Here is a 25,843-nt window from a genome sequence, read left to right as displayed (position 1 = left end):
TGAAGCCGGGGGCGCCTGTGCAAGCCCAGCCAGGCCTTTGGAGAGGCTGCCGCCCACCTTCAGGTGCTGGAGCCTCAGGGGCCCTGCCCCCCACACCCCAGCAGCAGGGCCCAGTAAGCACAGGCAGGGTGGCAGCTGCGCTCGCCCGCTTACCGTTTATTAGCGACAAACAGCACTCTCCCTGAGAGGGTCTCTCCTTCCTTGGCAAAGAGAGGAGTCTGAAGAAGGCACCGCACCTGATACCAGTGAGTCAGAGGCTCAGTGGGAGCTGTCGACAGCCAAACCGTTACCCTGTGGGGCAGGGAGAGAGTTAGAAGCCAATTAGGCTCCAGCCCCATATTAATGAACTGAACCAGGGACTAGGCTGATAAGTGGTTCTCACTGTCACTGACTCACGGAATACTTTTAAGACAGGAACAGCTCAATTTATTAAGCAGTTACTATGTGCTGGGTACCGTCCCCAAAGCAGTATGTGTATTAGTGCATTAAATCTACAGAACAACCCTAAGGCAAGGCTTCAAACCCTGGGATTTGGTCACTCCATCTATCTGTATTTCTGTATCAAAGTTCATTAGAAGCCCAGGAACAACAGAGTTTAACTGAGAATTGATTTGTTGGGAAAGTCTGGCAGGGTGAGAAGTCTGGAGTGAGGCTTCTTACTGTCTCATGCCAACCTGTTGGGTCCTGATGAGCTTCTGGAAGAAAAACTACTGGGGCAGATGGCTGCTACTGTCCTTCCAGCGCGCGCGCGTGCGCATGCATGTGTGTGTGTGTGTGGTGCGTGTGTATGTGTGTGTGTGTGTGTGTGGTATAGGGTGTGGGGGGGGTGTGTGTTTAAGGTTCATCATTTCACATGAATGTGTGTGTGTGTAAATTAAGGTTCATCATTTCACATGAAGAAGTGAAGACATCCTGCTGTGCTTCAGACACTGAGGTGACCTGTCCTGGGGTTAGATAGTGGTCACTGATTTTTACAGAGTATTGTGGGGTAAATTCCTAGAGGGTACATTTTAACTTGAAGATTTGGGGGGAAAATTTTACATACTTTAACTGCTAAGTAATATAAACCACCTTTATATCAAAATATATACTTAGCTATATTCTGGAGTAGAATGCAAATGTTCTCCAGCTTTTTCAGATAAAGCATTTAACTTCAAAGAAACTTCCCCCTTGAAGCAGGCCACTTCAAGCTTATCTCCCTTACCCTTGCAGGAACAAATTCATTTACTTGGGATGTTCCTGGGGGAAGGTCTGAGAAATAGCAGCATGGATTCCTCTGACAAACATGTTGTGGAACAGGAATAACTTACACATCATTTTTTCTCTTTGATTATCAGCCCAGACAAGGCTTCCAGGGATCCCTTCCTCCTCTGAGCCCTCAAACCCCCGAGCTTTATCTCAGACCCATGGGCACTTCTCTCTCAGTGGGTGCCATGAAGTGTCTGGGTGTTTTATACGAAGTGGAGGAGAGTGTACTGTCATGGTTTGCCTTCTGCCTGATCATGTGACCCAGAGAAGCCCTCACTGCTAGCTGGGATGAGTGGAGAAGCTTGGAAGAGAGAGGGGTGTCAGGAGAAGAGTGGGGATCTGGGGGCCACGGGAGTGGCGCGGCCCTGACAAGGAGCGCCAACCACGGACAGCCACCTTGCAGGCGGTCTGTCTCCTCCTCTTCTCTGCGACTCGCAAGCCTGTCCAGGGGGGGAGGAAGGGGTACGTGGACTGGGAGGTTGCCGAATGCTGCAGTTAGCATCGTTAGCACCCACCCGCCCGGTAATTCAAAAAGGGTTCTAGATGGTGAAGCTGAAGGCTGTGAACCAATACGGGGAAAGCGTGATGTGGGGTATTACTCAGACACAAGGGGTTCTATAACCAGGGGCGAGGGAAGCAAAGCCAGGGACTTGCCTCCCCCAGTCTAGTCTGGGGAAGAACAAGCTGACTGATGAAGCACAGACGCTCTCTCACTCCTCCAAATCCCAATCCAATTGGCTTGAGAGGTTTTACAATATTTTAGCCAGAGCTGATAGGACAACTATGGAAAACTGCCACATTTTCATTTTACTCTAAAATCTAGAAGTAAATTAAAATCAGTGTTTATTTTTGGGAAACCTGGAAAAACAACTATTACTATTGTTGAACTTGGTTTTTTAAAACTTTAAAGCTACGACGACAAAGAGTAGAGGATGGCGTGGGACAGAGCAAGCGAAGAAAGGGTTTGATACCTACAGAGATCCAACAAAGGCCACGTCAAACCAAAACGCCAGGCCATGGATGAGGCCAGACTGCGCCATATGAAACACAAAGGGAATTTCTACTCTGCAAGAAATAAAAAGAGAGAAAGGAGAAACACTTGGAATTATTTTTTTGTTGATAGACATACTGGATATATTTGTGAGATCAATGGGAACATTCACAGAACATTTTCTTTTTCTCTTAAGCACTCTCACTTTGGCAGCGAGATTCTCTCAGTGAGGATTAATGCTTGGGTGATGCTGCACATTTGAGAATGCTGCTTCTTGATGAAACTCTGCAAGGACCACCCCACTGTGCGGCATGACCCAGAACCCCAGAGGGCGAGTGCAGCCTCCGGAGCTGGGGTTGACTACTGCTGGGCAGGATGACTCGGGACACAGGTGACAAACATCCCTCCAGAAGCCAAAACACGGGCTGGGGCAGCTCCCCTATGCAGCTGTTCAGAAGGCAAAGGCTATTTCAGGCCCCTGACAAATGAAGTGGACCGCAAGGTGGAACATCAAACTCAGAAGGTCACTGTCACGGTTCATTTAATTTTCTGGGAGGCAATTTAACTTCCCACCAGGCTACAGTAAGAGTCAGGCCGAAGTGACCACGGCTGATGCCAAATGCAGAGTTAAGTGGGAAGAGAAAGAATACGGGAAAAGATAGAACAAAATCTAGAAGCTGGACCTGTTTTTTAGCTGGGGAACTTTGAAAAGTCACTCAAATTCTCTGAATCTCAGTTTTCTCTTTTGTCGAAGAGCGGCAAAACCTCTCTCCCACTTCCCTCTCACGGTTCTTGTGTGTGTCAAATGGGAAAAAAAATGTACGTGAGAGTGCTTTGTAAACTTTGAAGTATTTCCCAATTAAAAGGTGGTACGACCAGTCCATTGCGGACGCTGTATCACTCCAAGGAGACACACTTTAGTGAATGCTCTAGAGATTTTCAAAGGAGGTTGTGTATTATTTGCATTTATGGTGCCTCCAAAGGCCTAACTTCTTCCACCCTGCAGCAGTCAGAACATTTTTAGTTTTCCACTGTACCCGCCACATTGACTTTGTTGGTGTTGCATTCTAATTACTTCTTCCCACTTTCTGAATTCCTCTAAATAAACCATGAGCTCCTCAAGGACAGACTTAAAAAATTCCTTTTTGTATCTGTACAAGCATCAGCACAGTACCTGGCACAAAGCTGAATCTCAATAAACATGGGCTGAATCAAGGCACCAGTGAACAGATGGCATCTCTGAAAAGCCAACACAGAGATGATTTTCAAAAAATTCTTTGGGACTCAAGAGGTATCCCAGAGTAGCAAATAAAGTCAATGGAAGTTAATTTTGTCCAGATCTGGACATCACAGTTGTTTCCAAATGCCAGTTCTCTTGCTCTGAGCATACAGGAAGACTGCACTCATCCACCCACCGGAGCTTAAGTACTGCCACGTGATTTGCTTTGAACAACTAAACATGAACAGATGTGAGCTGTGTCATTTCTGGGTAGAAGCTTTTATTCCAGTACATGCTATGCCACACTCTTTCTTTTCCTCAGTAAACAGCACTGTTCCAGATAGAGGCTGCGGCACCAGCCTGAGTGGTGGGGTGGGTGATGCCGCATGGAGCTGGTGCACAAGGGAAAACAGTGTAGGGGAGAAAGGCGCCTGCGTTATCATAAGCCCCTGAAGTTTGGCCTCGTTACTGCAGCATGCTCTAACCTGTCCTGACTGATACAGCATCCTCTGTCCATCATGATCTCAAGACAGATGGTAGTTTGAGTTAGCCAGCTGTACCGCCTTCTAAAGTCTGACCCCTGCTTCCTTAGTAGTCCAGGCAAATTATAACCTGGCTGGGTCTTAAATTTCTTACCCAGAAAAAATATGAATATTGACCTTCTCAAGGAGAAAAGGGCAAAATACTAATGAAAGGTCATCCAAAGGGGATTTGTATCATTATCTGAGAAATGAGTCTTCATTTCAGAGTCTCTTCAAGTGAAGAAAAGAGGGCAAAAACTAACATTTAAAGAGGGTCCTCTTCAAAAACGAGCCAGAGCCTGGAAAATCCCTGGCACAGCACCTAGCACACAACAAGCACAACAAGTTGCAGCTCCTCTCCCCCTGTTATTACGGGTCCCGGCCTGGGTCGGGGGTTAGAAAGCCCGGAGTTTGGAGCTTCCTGGAAGGTTCAGTCCTAGCGAACACTTAGCAGTTCTGTGCATTTTACATAATTCTGTGTATATAACTTACTATTTCACTCTGCCTCGTATTTGTCACTGGTCAAGGGAGGATAAAAATGGCACCATATGCACCGGGGTGCTGTGAGGATTAAATGGGTCGTTAGATGTCAAGGGCTCAGAACAGTGTCTGGCTACATGAGTATAACCTACTACTATCTAGTTTTCTCAATTCCTAAAGCAGTCCTGAGGAGGAGGCATCATTATCCTCATTTAGCAATAAATGAAACTAGTAACGGATGGACCGTTGCTGTGTGTGACTCACACCTGAAACCACTCCCCGGTGTGAGCGGGGAGAAACTGTGAGACTCCGCCATGAAGTGCTGGCGTTGGGAGAGGTAGAGCAGATTTTAAAAATCAAGAGCAATGTTGATTTGTACAAACCTGTGGAGATCTGCCTCTTCTGCATCCATAAAGTTTACTGTGTACTTGACTGTCCGAGCCATTAAAATCCTACTGTCAAATGTGTCCTGGGCGGGGGATAAACAAAGATGTTATCTTTCATCAGGATAAACTGAACTCAAGCAAGATCGCAGCCTAGCTTTCCTCCTGAAATTTTAAGTCAACAAGAGGTATTAGGAGGTAGAGGGCATGAGCTTCATGAGAATAACATTAATAACAGAAGCTAAGATTTATTTAGCGCTTACTACATGCCAAGCACTAAGTGCTTTGTGCTTTACTAGGTTGTATCATTAAATCCTCACCAACAGCTCTGGAGCGTGCCTGTGCTGTTTTTGTGACTATCCCCAAATGACCTCTTCTCAACACTCCAGTTAGTTCCATAGGAATTCAGTCTACCCTCAGCCCCAGGTGTGGCATACGACCTCGATGGGCCAGAGCATTACTTTTCCCCTGAAGACAGTAACTGGTTCATGGACGGATGCGTGACCGAAGGTAGGACAATGAGGCTCCATCTAAGCTAATTCTGGGGCTTTTGCCCAAGTTATCAGGAAAAGGCAGGCTGTCCTGTGGCACTTAGTGAGTTGTACAAATCTGAAGCTGGGGTTTCTGCTGCCATCTTGCTACCATATGGCGAGATCCTGCCTAGGAACACAGTAAAAGCAAAGGAAATGGAGACAAGTAACGAGAACAGAAAAACCAAGTCCTTGTGACATTGTTCGAACTCCTGCAACAGGTCCCTGAAGCAAGCTGTACCTCCAAACTTTGAAATATTTGAGGGACAGTAATTTAATCTTAGTTTAAGCCAGTTTGAGTTGGGTTTCCTTCCACTTAAAACTAGAGCTTCAGATGATGCAAACAAAACGTTGTCCAAGGTTACACAGCTCGATGGGACCACAACTGAAACCCAAATCTGTTTGACAGCAACACTCCTGTTCTAAGCTATTTATTATCCAAAGCTTCTGCTTTTATTATGCCTTGGGCCACTAGAATCAAGGGGAGGATGTGAATTTTTGAACAGGTATGAAGGCTGTGAGCGTGTGCACGGGGCAAGTAAGGGCAGTTGGAGAATTAGAAGTTATTTATTGAAAGGCAGTCAGAAAATCTTGTTTTCAACAGTATCATTCTCTGAGAATTTTCCTAATTGACTGGGAGATCAGAGCTGGAAAACTTGAAAACATACTGCTCCAAGGAACTCTTTCTCTGCTTCTGTGACAGGTTTAGCAGAAACTGCCAGCACAGTACATCCCAGGAGCATGCATGAGTAAGTGAATGAATCAACAGATAAATCTGTGGGAAGAAAGAACACTCTTACTACTATTGGCTGTCTGAAGTATTCATCCACGGCAGCGCCCCGGAGACTGGACAGGTTGACCCCGTAGAAGCACTGCTGGTACCTAAAATAGGTAGCACAGAAAATCACCATGCATCTTGTCCTGCGTCCCCAGACACAAAGCTGTGATGTACTGCAAGGCTGCCTCTCGGGTCCTCTAAGTTAGCCCTCGAGCCAGTGTGAGAATGTGTGACGGGAAAGGGGTCGAAAGGGAGTGACAGACTAGGAAACACTCTCTAGAGAATCTGCACTTGAACTGAGGTGGGGAGACAAGGGAGGAGGAGGAGGCTGAGATAGAGGAAATTTCCTGTGGCAAGAAGACTGACAAGGGTATTTGGGGGCAGGGAGGCCTTTGAGCCCCTACCGTTGACCTCATGACACAAGGTGGCTGCCTGCTCTAAGACACGCTTTCCATGTCCTAAAATACAATTCCTTGGCCTTCTCATTATCTCAACCCAGAGCACAATTTTAGATATCCAACGCCCCTCAACACTCTCATTGTTTCAGGAAATAGGTTTTCCTTTTCTGTTCCTCCATAGCCACTGGCCTGCAGCCTGATGGCATTTGCTGTCCAACACCAGGTAGAGTCACAGGTGAGTGGGGCTGGGGCAGGTGGTGGACCAGAATCAACTCATCATAGTCCACTGTGGGTGTTTCTTCCCAATTCTGCGGTCAGTGACACCTGGACCACAGAAATGGGCAAATCCTCCCTCTTCTCAGTGAGCCGTACGTGCAGTGCTGACCAGCCCAGGGCTGGTTGGTACCTGGAGCACAGCAGGTTCTCCCTGTCAGCTTGGTTAATGGCCCTGGCTGCTGAGGGAGGAGATTTACGGTGTGGATTAAGAGTGGCTTCATTCAGACTCTGCCACTGACTGGCTGTGTGCCTTAGGCAAGTCACCTGACCTCTGTGCCTCAGTTTCCTTATCTTTAAAATGAGTAATTATAAGCTTACTTTGTAGAGTCATAGTAAGGGTTAAATGTGTTAGTACAAGTAAAACACGGTAAGCAGTGCTTGGCATTTTGCTACTAGTATATAAATATGTTGACGATTACTCTCTGAACTTCATCTACCCAGATCAGCACTGGGGACCAGGGGAGGGGTTCCTAATATGACTGCGCCAAGGGATTACTTGGAGAGCTTTTAAAAATGCAAATTCCCAGGCCCAACTGCAGAAAGGCTTGGGGACCTTATCACTAGAGATTGAAGGCCTTTATCCTGAGACTGAAAAGAGGTTTCCGTACTAAGGGTGTCTGTGCATGTATTGTATAGCCGGTGAATCAGATGGGAATTCCATTCACCAGTTTCTCTCCTCCCCCAACCCCACATCTGCCAACCTGCAGGGAAGACAGAGAGAGGAAAAAACAACACAGAGTAAACGCAAAACATGTGGGGTGCAGTTAGATTTTCAGCCAAGATAAGGCTCTGAATCAGGAGGCAATGTCTCAGATGGCTTCACAGGAGGCAGGGAGGCAGGAAGGCCCAATATCATTAAGTCAACAGGCAGTCCTCAACCTGCAGGCAAAACACAAGCCCCCACGAGCCTCTTACAAACCCTGAAGGGCATGTGCCACTTCTCACCTCTGAGACTGTGCTTACGTCTCCTCTGACCTAGGATGCTGCTTTCCCTCCTTCGCCCTGTTCATTCCTACTCAATCTGTATGTCAGAGCTCAAATATTTCCATCTGAAAATGTAAAACCTGGAATTACAATTAAATATTCAATGTTTACCTACTTAAGAGCAAGAATTAATCTTTTCTAACAGTGTATATTTAGCACTTAGCAAGGGGGACACTGAATATTGTTAGTACTAAAAATACCTATGTATGTATGCATATACATATATATACGTACATATGTATCTATGTATCTATCTCTATATTTAAAGAATGAATGGAGAACTTGGTGTCCTAAATGGCCCTATGTGTGGGCGCCAGTGCCAACAAGGACAATGGAGAAATGGAAAATCATTTGCCCAAGTTTCTTTGCCTTCATCACTTGTTTCCTAATCGTCTCCTTCCACCAAGGGCCAGAGTCAGGCTGCCCACAGGTAAAGCCAAACTGCAGTATACCACTTTATAAACACACATACCGAAAACAAGGCTCCTGTAATCCTAGAAAATGCTTGTAAACAGAACCCTGTAAGTTTAAACAATCTTTTCTGTATTTAGATAGTGGAAGTGTTCTTGGGGAAATAAGTCATAGTCACAAAAGTATTTACTGGAGGGATGGGGGCAAAGAGAGAAGGAGCAGTGAACGGATAGAGAGTGAAGGGGAGAGGCGGGGAGGGTCAGACAGAGACACACAGAGAATTGCCCTGAAAGTCCAGAAGGATTCAACCTTGTCTGTCCTTGAGAATCCCCTGGGAAGCTTTTAAAAAGTGCTGATGCCTGGACTGCATCCCCCAGTTGTGATTTGTTTGATCTGGGAGTTTAGCACTAGTGTGTGTTGCCAAAGCTCAACAGGTGATTCTAATGTTCACCGGGGGCTGAATACTAAGATAGCTGTTCAGAAATCCTGGCCAAGCAGGTAAAAGAGAAAGCCCAAGGGCAAAGACAGTCCTGCACCTGCCAGTGGCTGAGGCTGGGAGCGGCTCTCTACTCTCTGAATACAACCTCAGCTCTGAGAGGGGCCCAGGCTGTGCCATTTGCTTTGTGTGTTCAGTGCCAATTAAAACCCAGCAGCCACGATCAGTGTGGTACAAATGGGCACCATTCCTGGGGCAGACGGAGAGCTGTGGGCAAAGAGCCCACTGCCTGGCTTTTAAAAACTTTCTGGCTGGACCATATTTCCAATTCTTAGAAATCTCAAATCTCCTTCTGAAATGCATCATAAAATGATTAAAGCAGATGGGAGCTGGCATCTCTCTGGGTCTCCTAAGATACATTGTCGGGGGATGGATCAGGAAACGAATCTGTTGACTTGGAAGCCGGGGATAATTTCCATTGTTTTCATCATATGTGGGTTTTATTTTCCAAGTTAGCTTATGGCCCTTTTATGAGCACATAAGGCAGAGTCTACATGTGTTTTTTACCTCCTGACTTCAAATTTTAAGTGTTCTCCCCCTCCCCCATAATACACGCTATGTCTGAAAAGTCCAGCCAGTATAGTCCAGAAGGGAAACAATCTTCCATTAGTTACACCTAAACACTCTCTGCAGAGTGCAGAGAACCAAGCCAGACTTTTACCATCACATCAGCCTCTCCACGACTTCCACGCGGAGCAGAGCTTGGAGAAGCAACCAGGAGAATCTTCCCTCTCCAGTCTCTTTTGTTCCTGTTGTTTCTCCTCTACCTCACCTTGGTCTTTTGTCCTTCCTCCTCCTTTACACATCTCCTCCCCACACCAGGGTCCTGGATGTGCCTCAGAAGGGTGGTGGTACAGCCCTGGGTCTCTTGCAGAATTTAGCACTGGTCTTTCAGATTCAGCAGATGGGGGAGTTTCTGTAACACGAGCACTCCTGTGTCTTGCTAATGTGAACACATGCTAACACAGCCTCACTCAGATATTTGACTTTCATAGAAACCTTTGCTTATTCATTCTATTCCAACAACAAAAAATCCACTCATCCCCGTGAAAACTTCATTCCTTTAAAACGACCAAAAAAGAAAGAAAAGAAAGGGAGAAGAGAAAACCCTATTCTGCTGTTCAACAATTAAGCAGCTTTTGGGTACCTGAATGTAATAAGCTCCACCAGAATGAAGAACCAGGGTATGCCAACCTGAGGAGAGGCACATACCACCCTAAGGACTAGGATCTAAGAATGTCACGTAAGCCACACACGGGGCTGAGGATGCAGCATAAGACGGGTAGTTGAAATGGCCCCCTGCGAGGCGAGTGCCTGGTAGGAGAAGGATGCCTGTCTAGGAACAAATTGCATCTTTATTTCCTTTCTCACACATCCCTTTCATACAGCAGAACTTGAGGCTGGGCTGTTTCCGACAGTTTGCTGCATCAGCAGCATGCAGACACACCACTGAGTAAAGTGGTATCAGATGCTCAGCTCATTATGTCTCTGGTTTTGCTGGCTTAAACCCCAGCAAAGTAACGTGGCTTATATTTTACATGTGCTATATTTATATACTTTTTGTATTTGTAAAAATAGGATTTTTTTTTTTCTTAGAACAAAGGAGAAAGGGAAATGGGTGCACAGGACTTAAAAGAAACCAAGCTTCAGACTGTGCCTCTTTTGTAAGAAGAAAGGGAAAGTCTGTGATTCTGTAAAGGAATCCATGGGGTGTCCCTAGGTGCACCAGTATAAACCTCGACATTACTGGCCTGCATAAGAATTGGACCAATGGAGATGTATCAAAAGACAGAGTAGATTAGTCAAGACAACTATGGTGGACACCCTTTATTCATTCTACCCAGCAAACAATTGCTCTCCTTTTGGTAATGGCACCAGATTTTCTTCTGAGAGGCATCTCTTCCCCACTCTCAGCTCCTGTGGTTTGGGTGGTCCTGATTCTGCCCTTAGCAATATAGTCTCACATGTGGCTCATTCACAGACAGTCAGAGCCTCTTACCTCCCTGGCCTTGGTGATGGACCCAGGGTTAAGCATCTGACTGAAAGAGAGTCAAGTCTAAGACTTTTGTTCAAACTGTTGTTGCAAAGGAGAAGAGTCTGTAAGCCTGGATTTGCTAGAAACATTGCTGCCATGAGCCCTATCCAGGAAAGAGCTGAGCTGAGGGATAGAGAGACCTGGACCCAATGAGTGTCTGTGCCCTGGAATCCATTTGTGCCTGAGAAGCTGAACTGACTCTTGGGCTTTTCAGATACATTAGTCAAGAAATTCTTTTACTTAAGTCATTTTCGTCCTTTTTCATAACCTAAAACCGTAAGTGTTTTAACTAAAAAGAAAACAGTTAATAAAATAAGAATCCGCTTGTTTATGTGGTATGATTGTAATTCTGAATAGTTTTGCCTAATTCAGGGGAATCCTAAGTCTGTGGATACTGAACTAAACTGCTTTAGCCCAGACTGTCTAGAACTAGGCCAGGGGATGGTGATGCTGATGTCTGTTGGACTTGGTAATTCTGTCTGGAAAAGAGCAGCTCTGATGCCAGAGGATCCAGAAATATCTTTGAAACAGTGCATCCCTGGCGACACAGATCTGGACGTGTACGGGCCCAGCAGCAGAATCCTGTGAAAGAACTACGAGTCTGGCATAGGTTACAAAAGGAAGATGAATACAGAAATTGAGGCTTATCTCACGAGTAAAAGCCAGATGAATTCAAGAGCTGCAGACATAAAAGAGAAGCAGAGGAGCCATCAAGAAGAAATACTGTGTAGCTGAAAGAAGATTATGTCCCAGGAGTCACTGAAATATAAATGAAATAAGGACAGCAGCACATGAAAGTCCAAACATGACTGTGCTGGTCGCGGCAGTATTCCTGCGAAAGTCCTCTGCAATACTCTGTGCATACATTTGGCTTCCAACAAAAGTCTGGTTGTGTCTCATGATAATCTGAAATGTTCTTATTTGGTCCACGTGGCTTTTCTATGGACCAGTGACTGTCAGGGCCAAATACCTTTTTGGGAAAGACTAGAAGGCCTAAACCTGTAGTTGTGCTGAAAGGACCTCTAGTAGACACTTCCGTTTGGGGGTCAAACTGAACAAACCATGCAGCACCTTCACAGTAGCATTTAGCAGCTTGTCCATTCAGTTGAATGCATTCTCTTAAAAACAGCGTATTTCTCAGCAACACCATGGTCAGGAAAGTGTTTTGCAGAGTCAGAGTGGAAAGGTGTAGGAAGGGTGCTCACACTGCCTTTGGCAGAATTCTGCTGCTTGTATTCACCTTCCCTTGTCCTTTGCCAGCCCAGATCTCCGATTTCAGTAAAGAGCAAGTGACTACCTGCCATCTACCGCCGGCATCCCTGATGTCGTTCGGCTGGCTCTGCCTCTGTCAAGCATGATGGATACACACACCACCCACTCACAACGCCCTGAAAAGGAGACTGGGAAATGTCTTTTGGTTCTTTAAGTGGTACATCACCTTTTAAGGGTCACCTCAGATCCTCCTAATCTTACCCTGTCTCTGGAATCCTCAGCCACGTGTCCTTGACCCGCTATGTCAAGGTGTGGGCTCATCCGACCCTACATGAGGACATTCCAGCAGTTTCTCACCTCAGACCTGCACCGTGTGCTCTCCCCGGCCCCCCTCCCCGGACATCCGTTCGGACTGTGGGGCAGCAGGTGCCATGACTCCCCCTGGCGACCATGCACATGCAAACTCCTAAGGGCAGGCTACTTATTGTTAGGAGATGGGCAGTTCGCCTGTGGGGAGATAAGGGCTGGTGGGTAAATTCACTCCTCTCTCATCCTCTGTATAAAGTGTCTTGAGATGTAGCTCACTTGACCTCTTAAAGATGGTCCTGAGGGATCAAGCAATCTCTTGGTGTTTGATACCACATGGCACTCAGCTAAGTTATGCACTTTTGCGTTAGCTCTCCCTCCTTCTCTGTCTCACTCTTGTTTCTCCTCATTCTTGTTTCGCTGGGGTTGCACTCCTTCAAAAAGTAGCAGTAAGTTTTGCCTAAGGCCCTGATTCCTGTGGAACCCAGGCTACGGCAATCAACACGGGTGTGGCTCTTGAAGGCAGACTGTCAAGACGGCATCGCTCACCAGTGTGATGACAACACAATTCTCACTGCTACTGGTGAGTAGGGAGTGAAAACTTTCAGCACGCAGTTTCACCACAATTACTAACAGTCTCGCTGGTAGTCAATTAGCAAGTGATAAAGGTAGAAAGTGAAGGATTGGGCTACATGGTAACTGTATGCTTGAGGTTTTGGGGTGATGATAATTGTATGCACTGAGGAATAGGCAAGCTTCTGTCAATAGCACTGGAAGCTTTGCAAAAAGAAAATTATAATCTCAGAGTAGCCAACTCCCAGCTTAAGACACAGTGTGAAACCCAGACGGCTTCCTTAGCAGAATTTACAGGAATTCCTATCTCCTTGGTGCTCCAAGGCTTTCTGTGCTGAAAACCAGGTACAGAATCTGATGGGCAAAAGCCATATTCTTGAAACTGGAACTGCCCCATCTCCCCGCCCCTAACAAGACAGTAGAGCAGTAAGACTAAAATAACTGCAAAGGACATCGGGTGTGCGACCTTGACAGGTCTCACGTATCACAGTTGGTCCCTGACAGGGAAGGAGCTGTGCCCTGAGACCTGGGATTGAGACAGCAGGCTGAGGATGGCAGAGTACTGAAAACACCTTCCCAGCTCCCCTGAATCCTCCAGGCCAGCAGAAGCAGAATTCTCATCTGTCTCATCAGAGGAGAAGAGCTTCCCTTTGCCTGAAGACTGCGCAACAACCTGTCCGGAAGATAATTTTATTCCCCTCAAGATATGCTTCCTACTGCCCATCGCCTCCAGACCCATGGTCCCTCACTGCTGTCAGCCTGGCCCCTCCAGCACAGCCCGAGCAGTAGGTACAGTCCCTATTCCAGGAGGAGATAACTGACAACTGAACAGCTGCAGAAGCTGGTGAATGTTTTCCGGTAAGAACCAGGGAAATAGGGGGAGGAGGGCAGAATATGTCAGGAGAGGGTACCATTTGCTGACAGGGGCACTCACATGATTCAACGTTCTAGCAAGACACCAGTCCTCTCAGTCTGCTGGGCTGCCACTCTGAAGCTCGGTCATCATGATGGCCTGCAGTTAATGAGGTGGGGATTCCAGAACGTCTGCAGCACAGTGTTGAAGAAGGGGTCCAAAGGCTCAGAGAGGTGGAAATGCTAGATGGATTTACAATGGAAGACCTAGGAATGTTCCACCTGACTGTTCTCAGGCAAAATCCAGGAAACTCTCCTTTCATGAAGGTAACAGGGAACAAGCCAGTGAGAGAGCAGAGGCATTTCTGACATACTTAGAGTGGCTGACCTCAGTCCATCAAAGATGGTGACAGATGATGCTGCCGCTAAGTTGTGCTCCGAATGAGCACAATGTGGATGGAATTTCAGAGTGTCGGAGGCAAGGAAGCAGTAATTAACCATCATAGGCAAGAATGACATAATTACTGGGTCGGACAGCAATACGAGAGTGACACTCAGGATACCGTGACCCTACCGTGAGAGATCCTGCCGTTCTTGCTAACAGAGCCTACCATTACCAGACAGGTGAAGGAGATGCACAGTGACCAGGATAGTGCTCAACCTCTGTAACAACCACAAAAACTTGCTAGCCGGTGAGAGCATGATGTCAGCTGTCACAGTGGAAAGACTAGGTCCCTCACCTAATCTCCAGATCGGCTTTATGGATCCACAGAGCACTGGCCCATGACTGAAGGGAGACCCGGTCCCTTGAGGGAGGACTCTGCAATGCCACCACAGGAACATATGGTAAACATTCTTCAATTCTTCTCCAGAGGGACCTGGGTTTCTGTGGTAAAGCAACTGTTGGAGGAAGGAGAGTATCTAGATTTTTTCTGAGGAATGTCAGATAAGAAGGCTGAACTGATACCGACATGAGAAAATTTTAAAATGTCTCTGGTTGGTAAGGGCTTATGGAGGTAGCAAACGAAGGTCTGGCCAAGTCCACCATACAGGGCATCCAGTGAGTTTATATCCACGCTGTGGTTATGTCCCTAGTCCCTGGATGGACAACTGGGATAGAGACATTCAGCAGCTGCAGAACCGGCACACTAGCCTGTGAAGAAAGGGCTATTATGGTGGCAAAGTATAAGGAGAGGACCCCTCCCTAAAACTGAAACTCCCCGCACGACCCCTAGTTCGGTAAGACTGTTATCTTTAGTTTATAAGTACGGGACTTCTGTCTGAGGGAGATTAGATTAACTTCAGTAAGGTTTTACAGTTGATAATGGACAGAACCAAGAATTAAACACCGCTCAGTCTGGCTGCAGAGTCTGACCCACCTAGCTTTTGACGGCTGCCTACTTGCTTGCCTACGCTTGTGCGCTCTGCAGCCGCAGTAACTGTAGTCAGTACGCTAGGTTCATCTCAAACTTCTTGAGAGCATTTGGCTACTTCTCTTAATCAATCCTATGTATATATTTTTCTTGACATGAGACTCCATTAAAAACTGTATTTGAAGGCCTCAGTTTGAAAACCCTGAACTAATTATTTTCAGTAACGCCAGCAATACACATCACATAAAGAAGTTTTACAGCTGAGAATGATGATTCTTCATGACTGAACCTTACTCTCAGGAGATATTTTTCAGAATCTTAATAAGGGTCATGAAATCTTAATCAAGTAGGAAAAAGAAATTATTAATTTTGTAGATGACTGCTACTAACATCAGAATGTAGTACTCTTGTCTACTAAGAGAACACCTCGAGATTGGTTATTTAAAAAGAATAAAGTTATATGCTTACTGCATATGTAAACTGAAATGAATTTTAGAGTTAAATGTACATTTGAAAAAAATGTTAAATGGAAAAAGTAAAACACAAAAGAAGTAGGAGAAAGTTAATACCAGACTTAAAAGGTCAGGGTAGGCTTTTTCCAAATAATGGAAAAGAAAGAAACTGTAGAAGAAAATTTTGGTAGATTTACATACATAAAAACTTTTAACTTCTTTTCTGGTGAAAACCATCACAAAGAATGTTACAAGGCGAAGTGAAAATTCTGTAGAAAATACAACTACCTTAATATCCTTAACATACAAGGAATTCTTATAAATCAATGCATTTGTCTTCTGGTGAACAAAAATGTACTGAGCAATTATTACTGGTGAGGTTAAATGGTGGGGACACAGCAGTAAACAAAACAGCTACTCTTACGGAACTTGCAGTCTCGCGGGCAGAGATGCCAATAAATAAAATAAGTAAGAACACAGAATGTGGTAGATGATAATGGATGCTACAGAGGAAAATGAAGAAAGAGGAAAATGGAGAAGTGGGATAAGGGCTTCCAGAGGGTGAGATCACAATTTGTAATCGACAGACAGTCTCCCTGAGAAGATGACATGTGAGCTAAGACCTGAAGGAGGTGATAGCGAGCCACAGGGACATCTGTGCTGCGGGCAGAGGGAATGGCAGTGAGGTGGGAGCAAGCCTGGTATGCTGGAGGGGAAGTAAGGAGTGCAGCCAGCGGGGCCAGAGTGGAGGGAACAAGAGGGCAAGTAGCGGGAGATGACGTCACATGGGTGGCAGAGTGGAACTAGCTCACATAGAGTCTTACCATCTACTGCGTAAACTTTGGCTTTTACTATGCAGGTGATGGGGAAGCCAATGGAGGGCTTCGGGTGGGAGAAGACTGTGATCTAATTACATGTTATCAAGATCATGTTGGTTGTTGTTTAAAAAGAGGTAATAAGTTAGGAGACTATTTCAAGACTGCAGGAGAAGCGGTCTTGAAATAGTTTTGCTTGTTTTGCTTTTGTTTCTCTTCTGCAGGGGTGGGCAGGGGTGGTGGTGAAGATCAGCAGATTGCTTCTGGATGGGTTAAATGTAAGATGCCCAACAGACATCCAATGTCAGCGGTCACCAGCCAGTTGGGCCTCTAAAGTCTACGGTTCCAGGGAGAGATCCGGACTGGAGTTCTAACTATGGGAACTGTCAACATAAATTACCACCAGGAACCTGAATGAGATCAGTAAGGGAGTGCGTGCGAACAGAAAAAGGAAGACATCTAAGAACTGACCTGGAGTCAAGCCAACATTAAAGGTTTGAGTCATGAGGAAGAATCAGCAAAGGAGACTGAGAAGCTGGGGCCAGTAAAGGAGGAAAACCAGGTTTAGGCTCCGGCAATGAAGGGAAGAGTCAAGGGTGTCAAACGTTGATGACAGGACAGTCAGGTCAGGACTGATGACAGAGTGTACCTGGTGATCTTATTTTTGTACCCTGTTAGTGGTTCCTCTGTCTCTCAGCTTACTCACTCAGAATACACCCAAATTCATTTTTACATCCCCCTCCCTCCTCTCAGCCAACATTTCCACTTCTTTGCCTCTTCGAACGGAAATCACACAAGCTGTCACCACCTGTTGCCTGGATCAATGCAACAAAGGGTAATGCAGAAACCTCCTTAAAAAGGAGAGAATTAGGAGAGTGAAGGCTGTGAGTTTTGATAACTATGTTATTAAAAAAAATTTTGTGTTGTGTTTGTTGACTAAAAATAAAACCACTTAAATACACCAGCTATCAAAGAAATACGGATTAAAAATAAACTGGCCACCATTTTGTTTTTTTCAAATCAAACTGGCATTTAACGAAACATATCCCGTATGGGCAAGACTCGGCAGACAGTCTCATATACCACTGGTGGAAGTGTTAATTGGTGAAACTTTTCTACAGGGCAATTTGGCAACATGTAAGAGTAATTTTTTTTAAAGTTCCTTCTTCACACCTTTTGGTCCAGTGATTCTGCTTCTAGAAATTTATTGTAAGGAAATAATCAGAATTCACAATAAGATTTCTACTATAGGATGTTCACTTTAGCACTGTTTCCTATAGAATTTAGGGTGTAGAATTCTATAAAATTCTATATTCTTGTAGGATATAGGAACAGTATCTTAGTGCTGTTTCTTACAGAATTTATAAGATTAAAATAGTAATTAAAATAATTTGATATCCAGCATTAGTGACTGAGTCAATAAATTATGAGAGAGCCACAAAAGAAATACTCTGCATTAAAAGAATATCCAACAGCTATGAGAATATGTCAACAAGGTCTCAAAAAAAGCTACAAAAATGGTATTTATGGTATGATTCTAAGTTTATAAAATTAGAAAATGGGAAAACGGGAAAGATATCAACTGAAATCTTGGTGGTCATTATTTCTATACGTGCCCAAGATGACTGGAATTTCTACTCCTTCAGAAATATTTACTGAGGGCCTACCATGTGGCAAACACTGTTCTGGGTACTTGGAAGATGTAGTGAAAAGAGACAGAATTCTAGCTCTTGGAGAGCTTCCATTCTACGAGGAAGGATACAGACAATAAACAGTAATAAATACAGGAATTATACATCTCTTAGGAAGGGAGAAATGTTGGAGGGGAAGCACAGAGCAGAAGTGGGAGTTGGGCAGCACGGCTGCCACTTCATGACACGGTAGTCAGGGTAGGTCTTATTGAGAACGTGGCATTTAACAAAGACTTGATGGAGAGGAAGGAGTTAGCCATGTGAATGTGGAGGGAAGAGTATTCCAGAGGAGGCTCAGCAAATGCAAGGCCCTAAGGTGGGAGCACGTCAGACATGTCTGAGGATCAGCAAGGGAGCCTGGTGTCTGAAGCTGAGTAAACACGGCAGTAGGAAATGAGGAGCCAGCCTATGGAGAACCTGCTGGAAGGCTGTGGGGATGTTGGGAATAGACAGGGTAAGAAGCTACTGCAGTAACTGAGGTGAGAGAAGACAGTGTTGAGATCAAGAGGAAACAGCACATTCAGGGAGAACTGGTCAGACTCTGGATATACAGGTGATCCTTGATCAACCCGGGGGTAGGGGGTGGTGTTGGAGCTCCCAGTGTCTGCACAATCAAAAATCCTCGCTAACTTTACAGTCAGCCCTCTGTATCTGCGGTCCCACATCCAGATTTAGTACATACTTAACTAAAAAAAAATCCACATTTAAGTGGACTCACACAGTTCAGACCTACGTTGTTCAAGGGTCAAATGTATTTTGAAAGGAAAACCAACATACTTTCTTGATGGATTAGAAACGGAGGACAAAGAAAGAAGGCCTTCAGGATTTAGGGCCTGCATGACTAGGAGGATAAATCTGTCAGCAACTATGGTGGAGAGACTGTGAGTGGAGTGGGTCTGGGGTGGGAGTGGGGAGATCAGGAGTTGAGTTTTGGACGTGGTAAGTCTCTCCAAGGGCGGATGTCCAGGAGGCAGCTGGATATGGAGTTCACAGGACATGTCCGAGGGGAGAGATACACTTGGAAACCATTAGAATATAGATCGTATCTGAACTACGTGGATGGATGAGCTCATCAAGGGAGTTCTGTGGACAGAGAAGAGGTCCAAAGACTGCATCCTGGGGGCGCTTCAATATTAAGAGGTAAAGGAAACAAGTAACAACCAGAGAAAGACTGGTTGAGAAAGTGACTAGGGAAGCACAAGAAGAATCAAAAAGAACGGGAGGGAAATAAGTGTTTCAAAAGCTGCTCAAACGCTGGGAGTTAAATCAGCTGAGAAGTGAAAACTGATCACTGGATTTAGCCATGTGGAGGTCAGGGCACTGGTGACCCTGGTAAAAGTGGTTTTGGTAGAAATGGAAGTGGGAGAGTTGGAGACTACTGAATACAGACAACCCTTTTGAGGAATGTCACTGCAAAGGGCTTAAAGAGATGGGTGGTGGCTGACCGGGGAAGTGAGGTATAAAACAAGTTGTTATTTTGTTTTTGATGGAATAATTAGCAGCATGTTTGTATGTCTGATGGGAGCCAGCCACTCCACTGGTATTAGTAAGTAAGATGGCAACAGATGGTACGGCTGGGAGGCCACACAAAAACTGCCTGGACAGCCTACCTCCCCCACCAGTCTGGCATACTCCGCCGCCTGAAATTCCTACCTCTCCTACCTCTCCATTTAAAATAGAAACATTTGGGGTCAGCATGACCTTACATGATCTCATTGCCACCTCCTACCCCCTACTCAGTAAGAGACCACTGGCCCCCACTGGAAAGTCTGTGGCTTGTAGTTTCAAAATTACAGATTGAGCAGAAGTCATGAAATGCTATAAAATCTATGGTGAGAAAGCCTATTTTTCAAGAAAAAATTTGGGAGAAAGAAAAACCATAACCATTTGATCCCATTCCTGGTAGAACTTTGTAACCTAGGAAACCAAAGCACTTCCTGCTTGCTGCCCCTTCACCAAGGTTTGGTACTACATAGAGGAAGTCCTGGAAATCAACTTTGGGTATCTCTGCATACGTCAGCCAGAACTCACAGCTTAATTCTTAGCATGCATCCTTGTCCATCTGCCAGCACATGCCTGTGCTCCTTCCTCCACACCTATCATCCCACATCCCACTCAGGTGATCTCTGTTCCATTTCTCCCTCCCATGGGTCCAATATGGTCATACTCCTTCCCTCTTTTTTGTCAAAACTATAGTCTCAGAAAAGAATGCCAGAAGGAATGGTGGTTTCAAACTGGCAGGGATTTTGTGTCAGTTCTCATTTTACAAATTAAGAAACCACTTCTCAGGGGGTAAAGTGAACTGCCCCCAAAGCCAACAGCTAATTAGTAGGAAAGCTCCGAAAAAAACTGATGAACTCATTTACATCAACGAGTTCTCTGACAAAGGCACATTCTAGCAGAAGCCATAGCCTCGGGCCAGTGGAATGGATGGAGAAAGAGGAGAAGGAGGGACGGCAGGCAAGGAGAGGAGGTTGTTCTTTCAGCATCAGGGCAGTCTTCTGGATGTTTGTTACTGCCTGAGCAGCTCCCTTATTTGCCTGTTTCAGTAGTTCTCAACAGGGGGTGATTCTGCCCTTCAAGGGGGTCTTCGGCAAGGTCTGGAGACATTTTTGGTTGCCACGGCTGGGGGGAAGGTGCTAGAGGCAGAGAGTAGGTACACATCAGGAATGCTGCTAAACGCCCTACAGTGCACAGGATGGCCCCACTCCCAGTATATGACTCTGAAGGAAATGGAGGGGAAGAGAGAAGAGAACCTTACCAAAAGTTGGCTCTGGAGTAGTGTTCCATGTAGAGCTGTTCGTCAGAAAATGGGGCCAAGTGGATGTCGCTGAAAGTCGGGAACATCATTCCTAATGAGCAAAAGACAACAGACTCAGAAGCTGCCTCCTGCTGCCTCCTGATGGAAGAGGACACTCACCTACCACTCAGCTGATCCCACTCTTTAGTTCTGTCTCAGTTATTACACACAGGCTGAAATGTAAATCTGTCTCAAAGCAATAACAAAACTGCACAGAAGACTGGATGGGATATAAACAAGAAATACCAAAGCAAGTCAAAAGCTACATTATGATAAAAACTTAGGGTCCTAGGTGGAGCATTTAACCCGGCTTATTTGCCTTCTTAGCTATTGGCCTTTTCTCTTTCTGTATGCCCTGTGCTTGAAATTCTGGGTACTTCTTTTATTTATTCTTTCTCTCATTTATTGTAAAAACAACTTAGCTTTGGAAATCATCAACATCCCTTCACCCTATCACATGATTATTCCCATTCTCAGACTCTGTTCATGAAAAATCATACTGACTACTTCTCTGCAGGCCCACCATCTTCCAGGCTGGGAAGCCCACAGTGGTGTTTGGTTCCTGCCATCTGCAGTCACAGGGGAGAAGGCAGAGACTTTACCAGGCAAATAAACACCTAGATCGGTGTGCCTGAAGTCGGGCCTCTCTGGGGCAGACGTGGCAATCAGAATTATTACTCTTGTCATTTGGGGAGACTTTTCTTCATAGTCATTTATTAAACTGCATGTGACAGAAAGATGAACATCAGCCCTATTTCAGAAATAAGGATTACCAAAAACCTATAGATCCTGTCACTATCATCATAAGAATTCCTAAAATTTCTGATTAACTCTGCCTTGAACATTTCTATGATATTCCCATGTATTAATTCATTGAACGCTCATAATACTATAAAGTACGTTCTATTATTATATCCATTTTATAAATAAGAAAACTAAGGAACAGGGAAATTTGAATGACTCAGCCATAATCACAGAGCTAATGAGCAGAAGGGAAAAATGCAGCAGTGAAATCTCATCCAGTTGTCAATGGCCTCATACTTAACTATGCTCCCTTTGATGTCTGTTAAACTAGAAAAGGTCAGGGAGGAGGGTATAGCTCAGTGGTAGAGTGCATGCTTAGCATGCAAGAGGTCCTGGGTTCAAGCACCAGTACTTCCATTAAAAAATGAATGAATAAGTAAACCTAATCCCCCCTCCCAAAAAAGATCATTTTATTTAGGGTGTTCTCAGAGGTGGTCAGAGGAAAACCATGATTGTAACATTACCCCTATTTCTCCATCTGAATCTCAAGCACTGTTATCAAAACAATAATGACTGTCTGGTGGTTTTTCAATTTCAGGATAGAAGGATATGAAACAACTTTGGAAAAGTCGTATCTATCATTATTTGTGTAAACTTGGGAAGTTTCATAGGAGGATCTTCTGAGTCCAAGCCTAACAGGAATTCCAAAGATATCAGATAAAATGGAGGCGAGGAAATCATCAAAGGTAAAATGTAAGACAGATTCCAAGAGTAGAAGAAAATGAATCGTCTTATTTAATATACTCACTAAATGTTCAGCCCAAGAACTCAAAAAATTTCACATTAAGACAACCAGAAATAAAGACAAGATACTAAACGCGTCCAGAGGGAAAGACTATGTCATTCTGAAGGTTCAGGAGTCAGGATGGCATGGGAATTCTCAATAGCAATATTAGAAACCAGAAAGCAAAAAAAGATGCCTTAAAAACACTGAGTAAAAAATGTTTTCAAGTTAAAATTCTCTACCCAGCAAAATGATAATACAAGGACTCAACAAATAGTAACTTCTCCACAAAGAATAAATGCTGAAGAGGGTGTGGAGAAAAGGGAACCCTCCTACACTGTAGGTGGGAATGTAGTTTGGTGCAGCCATTATGGAAAGCAGTATGGAGATTCTTCAAAAAACTAAAAACAGACTTACCAGATGATCCAGCAATCCCACTCCTGAGCATATGTCCCAAGGGAACTCTAATTCAAAAAGATACATGCACCCCAACATTCATAGCAGCATTATGTACAATAGCCAAGACATGGAAGTAACCTAAATGTCCATCGACAGATGACTGGATAAAGTCGTGGTGTATTAATACAATGGAATACTACTCAGCCATAAAAAAGAATACAATAATGTCATTTGCAGCAACTTGGATAGACCTGGAGATCATCATTCTAAGTGAAGTAAGCCAAAAAGAGAAAGAAAAGTACCATATGATATCACTCATATGTGGAATCTATTTAAAAAAAAAGACACAAATGAACTTACTTACAAAACAGAAACAGACTCACAGACATAGCAAACACACTTATGGTTACCTGGGGGGAAAAGGGTGGGAATGCATAAATCGGGAGTTCAAGATTTGCAGATACTGACTGGTATACATAAAATAGATAAACAAGTTTATACTGTATAGCACAGGGAACTACATTTGATATCTTGTAGTAACCTATAATGAAAGAGAATAGAGAATGACTATATGTATGTACACGTATGACTGAAACATTATGCTGTATACCAGAAACTGACATATTGTAAACTGACAGTACTTCAAAAACAAAACAAAACAAAAAACAAACAAAAAAACCAGTAACTGCTCAAGTACCCTTTCTTCAGAAGCTATTAGAGAATATTCTTTGCTGAAATGAATAGTGTAAACCAAGAAAAAGGGAGACAAAGGAATGATGATGGAGAGGCAATGTCTGGTAGCCATGCAGAAAGACTAGAGAGCTCCCAGTTCATGTGTGGTTGAGGAGGACAGAGAATTACAGGAGGAAGTCTTCCACAGAATAAATATGGATGGCATCTGTCAGACCCGCTAAAGCATGAAAAATATTAGTCATGAATAAATAGAAAACTAAACTAGTGAAAAAATGAGGCAATTAACTCCAAGAGAAACAAAAGATTTCATATGAAAATAATCATACACACCTACTACACCACCTGACTCAGCACTGAACAATATTTACATTGACATTGTAATGTAAACATTGATTACTGATTTAACCAAATAATAATCTGTCTATATTTCCTTATATTAAAAAGTTCTGAAATCCAAAAAGCTTTGCAAAGCAACAGATTTGCGTAAGTGTGCAATGTCATTTGATGGTAAAACCTGACCTGAACTGACATGAGTTTATAGTCTTCATGTATCCCACTCGGTCTCCAAATTCATGTTTTTTTTGCAGAAATATAATGTGTTTCATTATGGGGTGCTGCCTCAGATCCCACTGGAGGTATTAAGTAATACATGGTATTACGGGCTTTCCAAAGTCCTCCAGATTTGGAATTCTGAAATGTATCAGGCCTTAAGGGATTGGATAAGGGATTGAGGACCTGTAGAAATATATTGAGACGATGGGGGTGGGGGTGGGTGCCTCAAGAAGGGAATGAGCTGTGATGTAGGAGAGCTAACTTCTCAACCAGAGATTGACAAGAACAGCAGTATGATAATTTTACAAAGAAATATGTGGGTAAATAATAGAAGCAACAGAGAATAGAGTTGAGAGGAACAGCCTTAGGGGAGTGGTCTCAGGATAGGCAGAGATGTGGCAGAGGGTTACTATTTCTCATTATAAGCCTTTTTATTATTATTTGATGTTGTAAACAATGTCTTATTTTGATGGAAAATAAAAATAATTAGGAAAAAATCAATCATCCTCCCCCTAGGAACACACTGGGTAGAAAAATGAAATCAGTAGTCATCTCTACTTGTCTAGTTAAAGATACATAGCCCAGTATAAAATTTCATATCCATTTCAAACGTCTGGGGAAAAAGGATGCCCAGATATTAAGTCTAAGTTTTCGGCTTAGAGGGCAGCTCAACAAATGCATGTTGATTAACTATGTGTAAAACCTCATCATATGAAAGCACTTCACCATTTGAAAAAAAAATCTGGAAAACAATATAAAAATTCTTTCTGGGAGGTACTGAAGAGGAAATCCAAGCAGCTTTGTTCCTTTGCTTTCATCTCCCATAGTCCAATTTTATCACATGAACACAAGGCTTCCAAGATCATCTTGGGTTGTTTTATAATAGGAATGCTAATGAAGTTCTTGACGTTAGGTATATTTGCCTAAGTTTATTTATTTTTGCATGAGTTTTTTTTTTAAAGCCTATTTCTGAATCCTAAAATTTTGAAACATACAGGAAATTACAGATGAACTTCAGGCTTTTCTTCTATGCATATCCTGGGTAATCTGGTGACTAGGAGTTGTACTTGTATTTGCTGGTGTGTCTTCATTGGATATCAAGGTAGGTGCCGCAACAGCGGTCATTCACAGTAAGTAAAACAGGCAAGGAACTGCAATTCTCATGAGAGATGGAACTGTTAAAACTGACCAGTTACTTTCTAAGACTTCACTGGAAGAAATGTGCTGTTGGAATGTGTCCACTCTCTCTGGTGAAGGGTGGAAATTTAGTGGATGTGCAGGAGCTGAGTGTGGGCTTCAGGGTCAGACAGATGTGGAGTCAAATCCCTGCTCTGTCACTTACTAGACGTGTGCCCTTGCCAAGCTGCTTTCCCTCATGGTGCTTCAGTTTTCTCTTCAAAAGTTGGGATCAAAATAGTGCCTCCTGCGAAGCCAGGTCTCAGTCTTGGCACTCTGACATTTGGGTTTGGGTAACTCTTTGAGTTGTGCGGGGGCTGCCCTGCACTTTGAAAGATGTTTAGTGACATCCATGGCCTCTCCCACTAGGTGCTGGTAGCACCCCGTCCAACTGCTGTGACACCTCAAAATGTCTTCAGACATTTGCCCAATGTCCCCGGGGAACGGAGTGTAAAGTCACCAAGAACCTCTGCACTAACCCTTCAGGTAAATAAAAAACCTCCATCATCGATACTTTGTAAGGTTTTCATAAAATAATTTACGCAAATTGCTTAGCATATACAGACACTCGGTAAGCACAAAAAGAATACTGGACTTTGTATTATCTCAATTATATGCAGTAATCATAGGGAAAGAGACACACAGTAGGAAAAGAATATGGTAGGAGCAAC

General features: G+C 44.1%; 1 protein-coding gene across 3 annotated transcripts in view; it reads right to left on the bottom strand.

Moving 5' to 3' along the window:
- Positions 1-25,843, bottom strand: part of LOC105079181 (histone-arginine methyltransferase CARM1) — a 269,300-nt gene that overhangs the window by 39,044 nt on the left and 204,413 nt on the right. For all 3 annotated transcript variants that reach the window (XR_012506359.1, XR_012506360.1, XM_010967891.3), the window contains exons 7-11: positions 20,786-20,876; positions 6,173-6,254; positions 4,843-4,928; positions 2,224-2,313; positions 154-291 (exon numbers count right to left, since the gene is read on the bottom strand). Coding sequence is in view for 1 of the 3 variants with exons in the window: in XM_010967891.3 (XP_010966193.1) it covers positions 154-291; positions 2,224-2,313; positions 4,843-4,928; positions 6,173-6,254; positions 20,786-20,876 (487 nt within the window). In the remaining 2 variants the exon portion in view is untranslated. The remainder of the gene's footprint in view (positions 1-153; positions 292-2,223; positions 2,314-4,842; positions 4,929-6,172; positions 6,255-20,785; positions 20,877-25,843) is intronic.

Source organism: Camelus bactrianus, chromosome 4, assembly GCF_048773025.1.
Source record: "Camelus bactrianus isolate YW-2024 breed Bactrian camel chromosome 4, ASM4877302v1, whole genome shotgun sequence".
NCBI classification, from domain to species: Eukaryota; Metazoa; Chordata; class Mammalia; order Artiodactyla; family Camelidae; genus Camelus; species Camelus bactrianus.
Note: the sequence above shows the minus strand (reverse complement) of the source record. Positions and strands in the feature narration are given on the sequence as shown.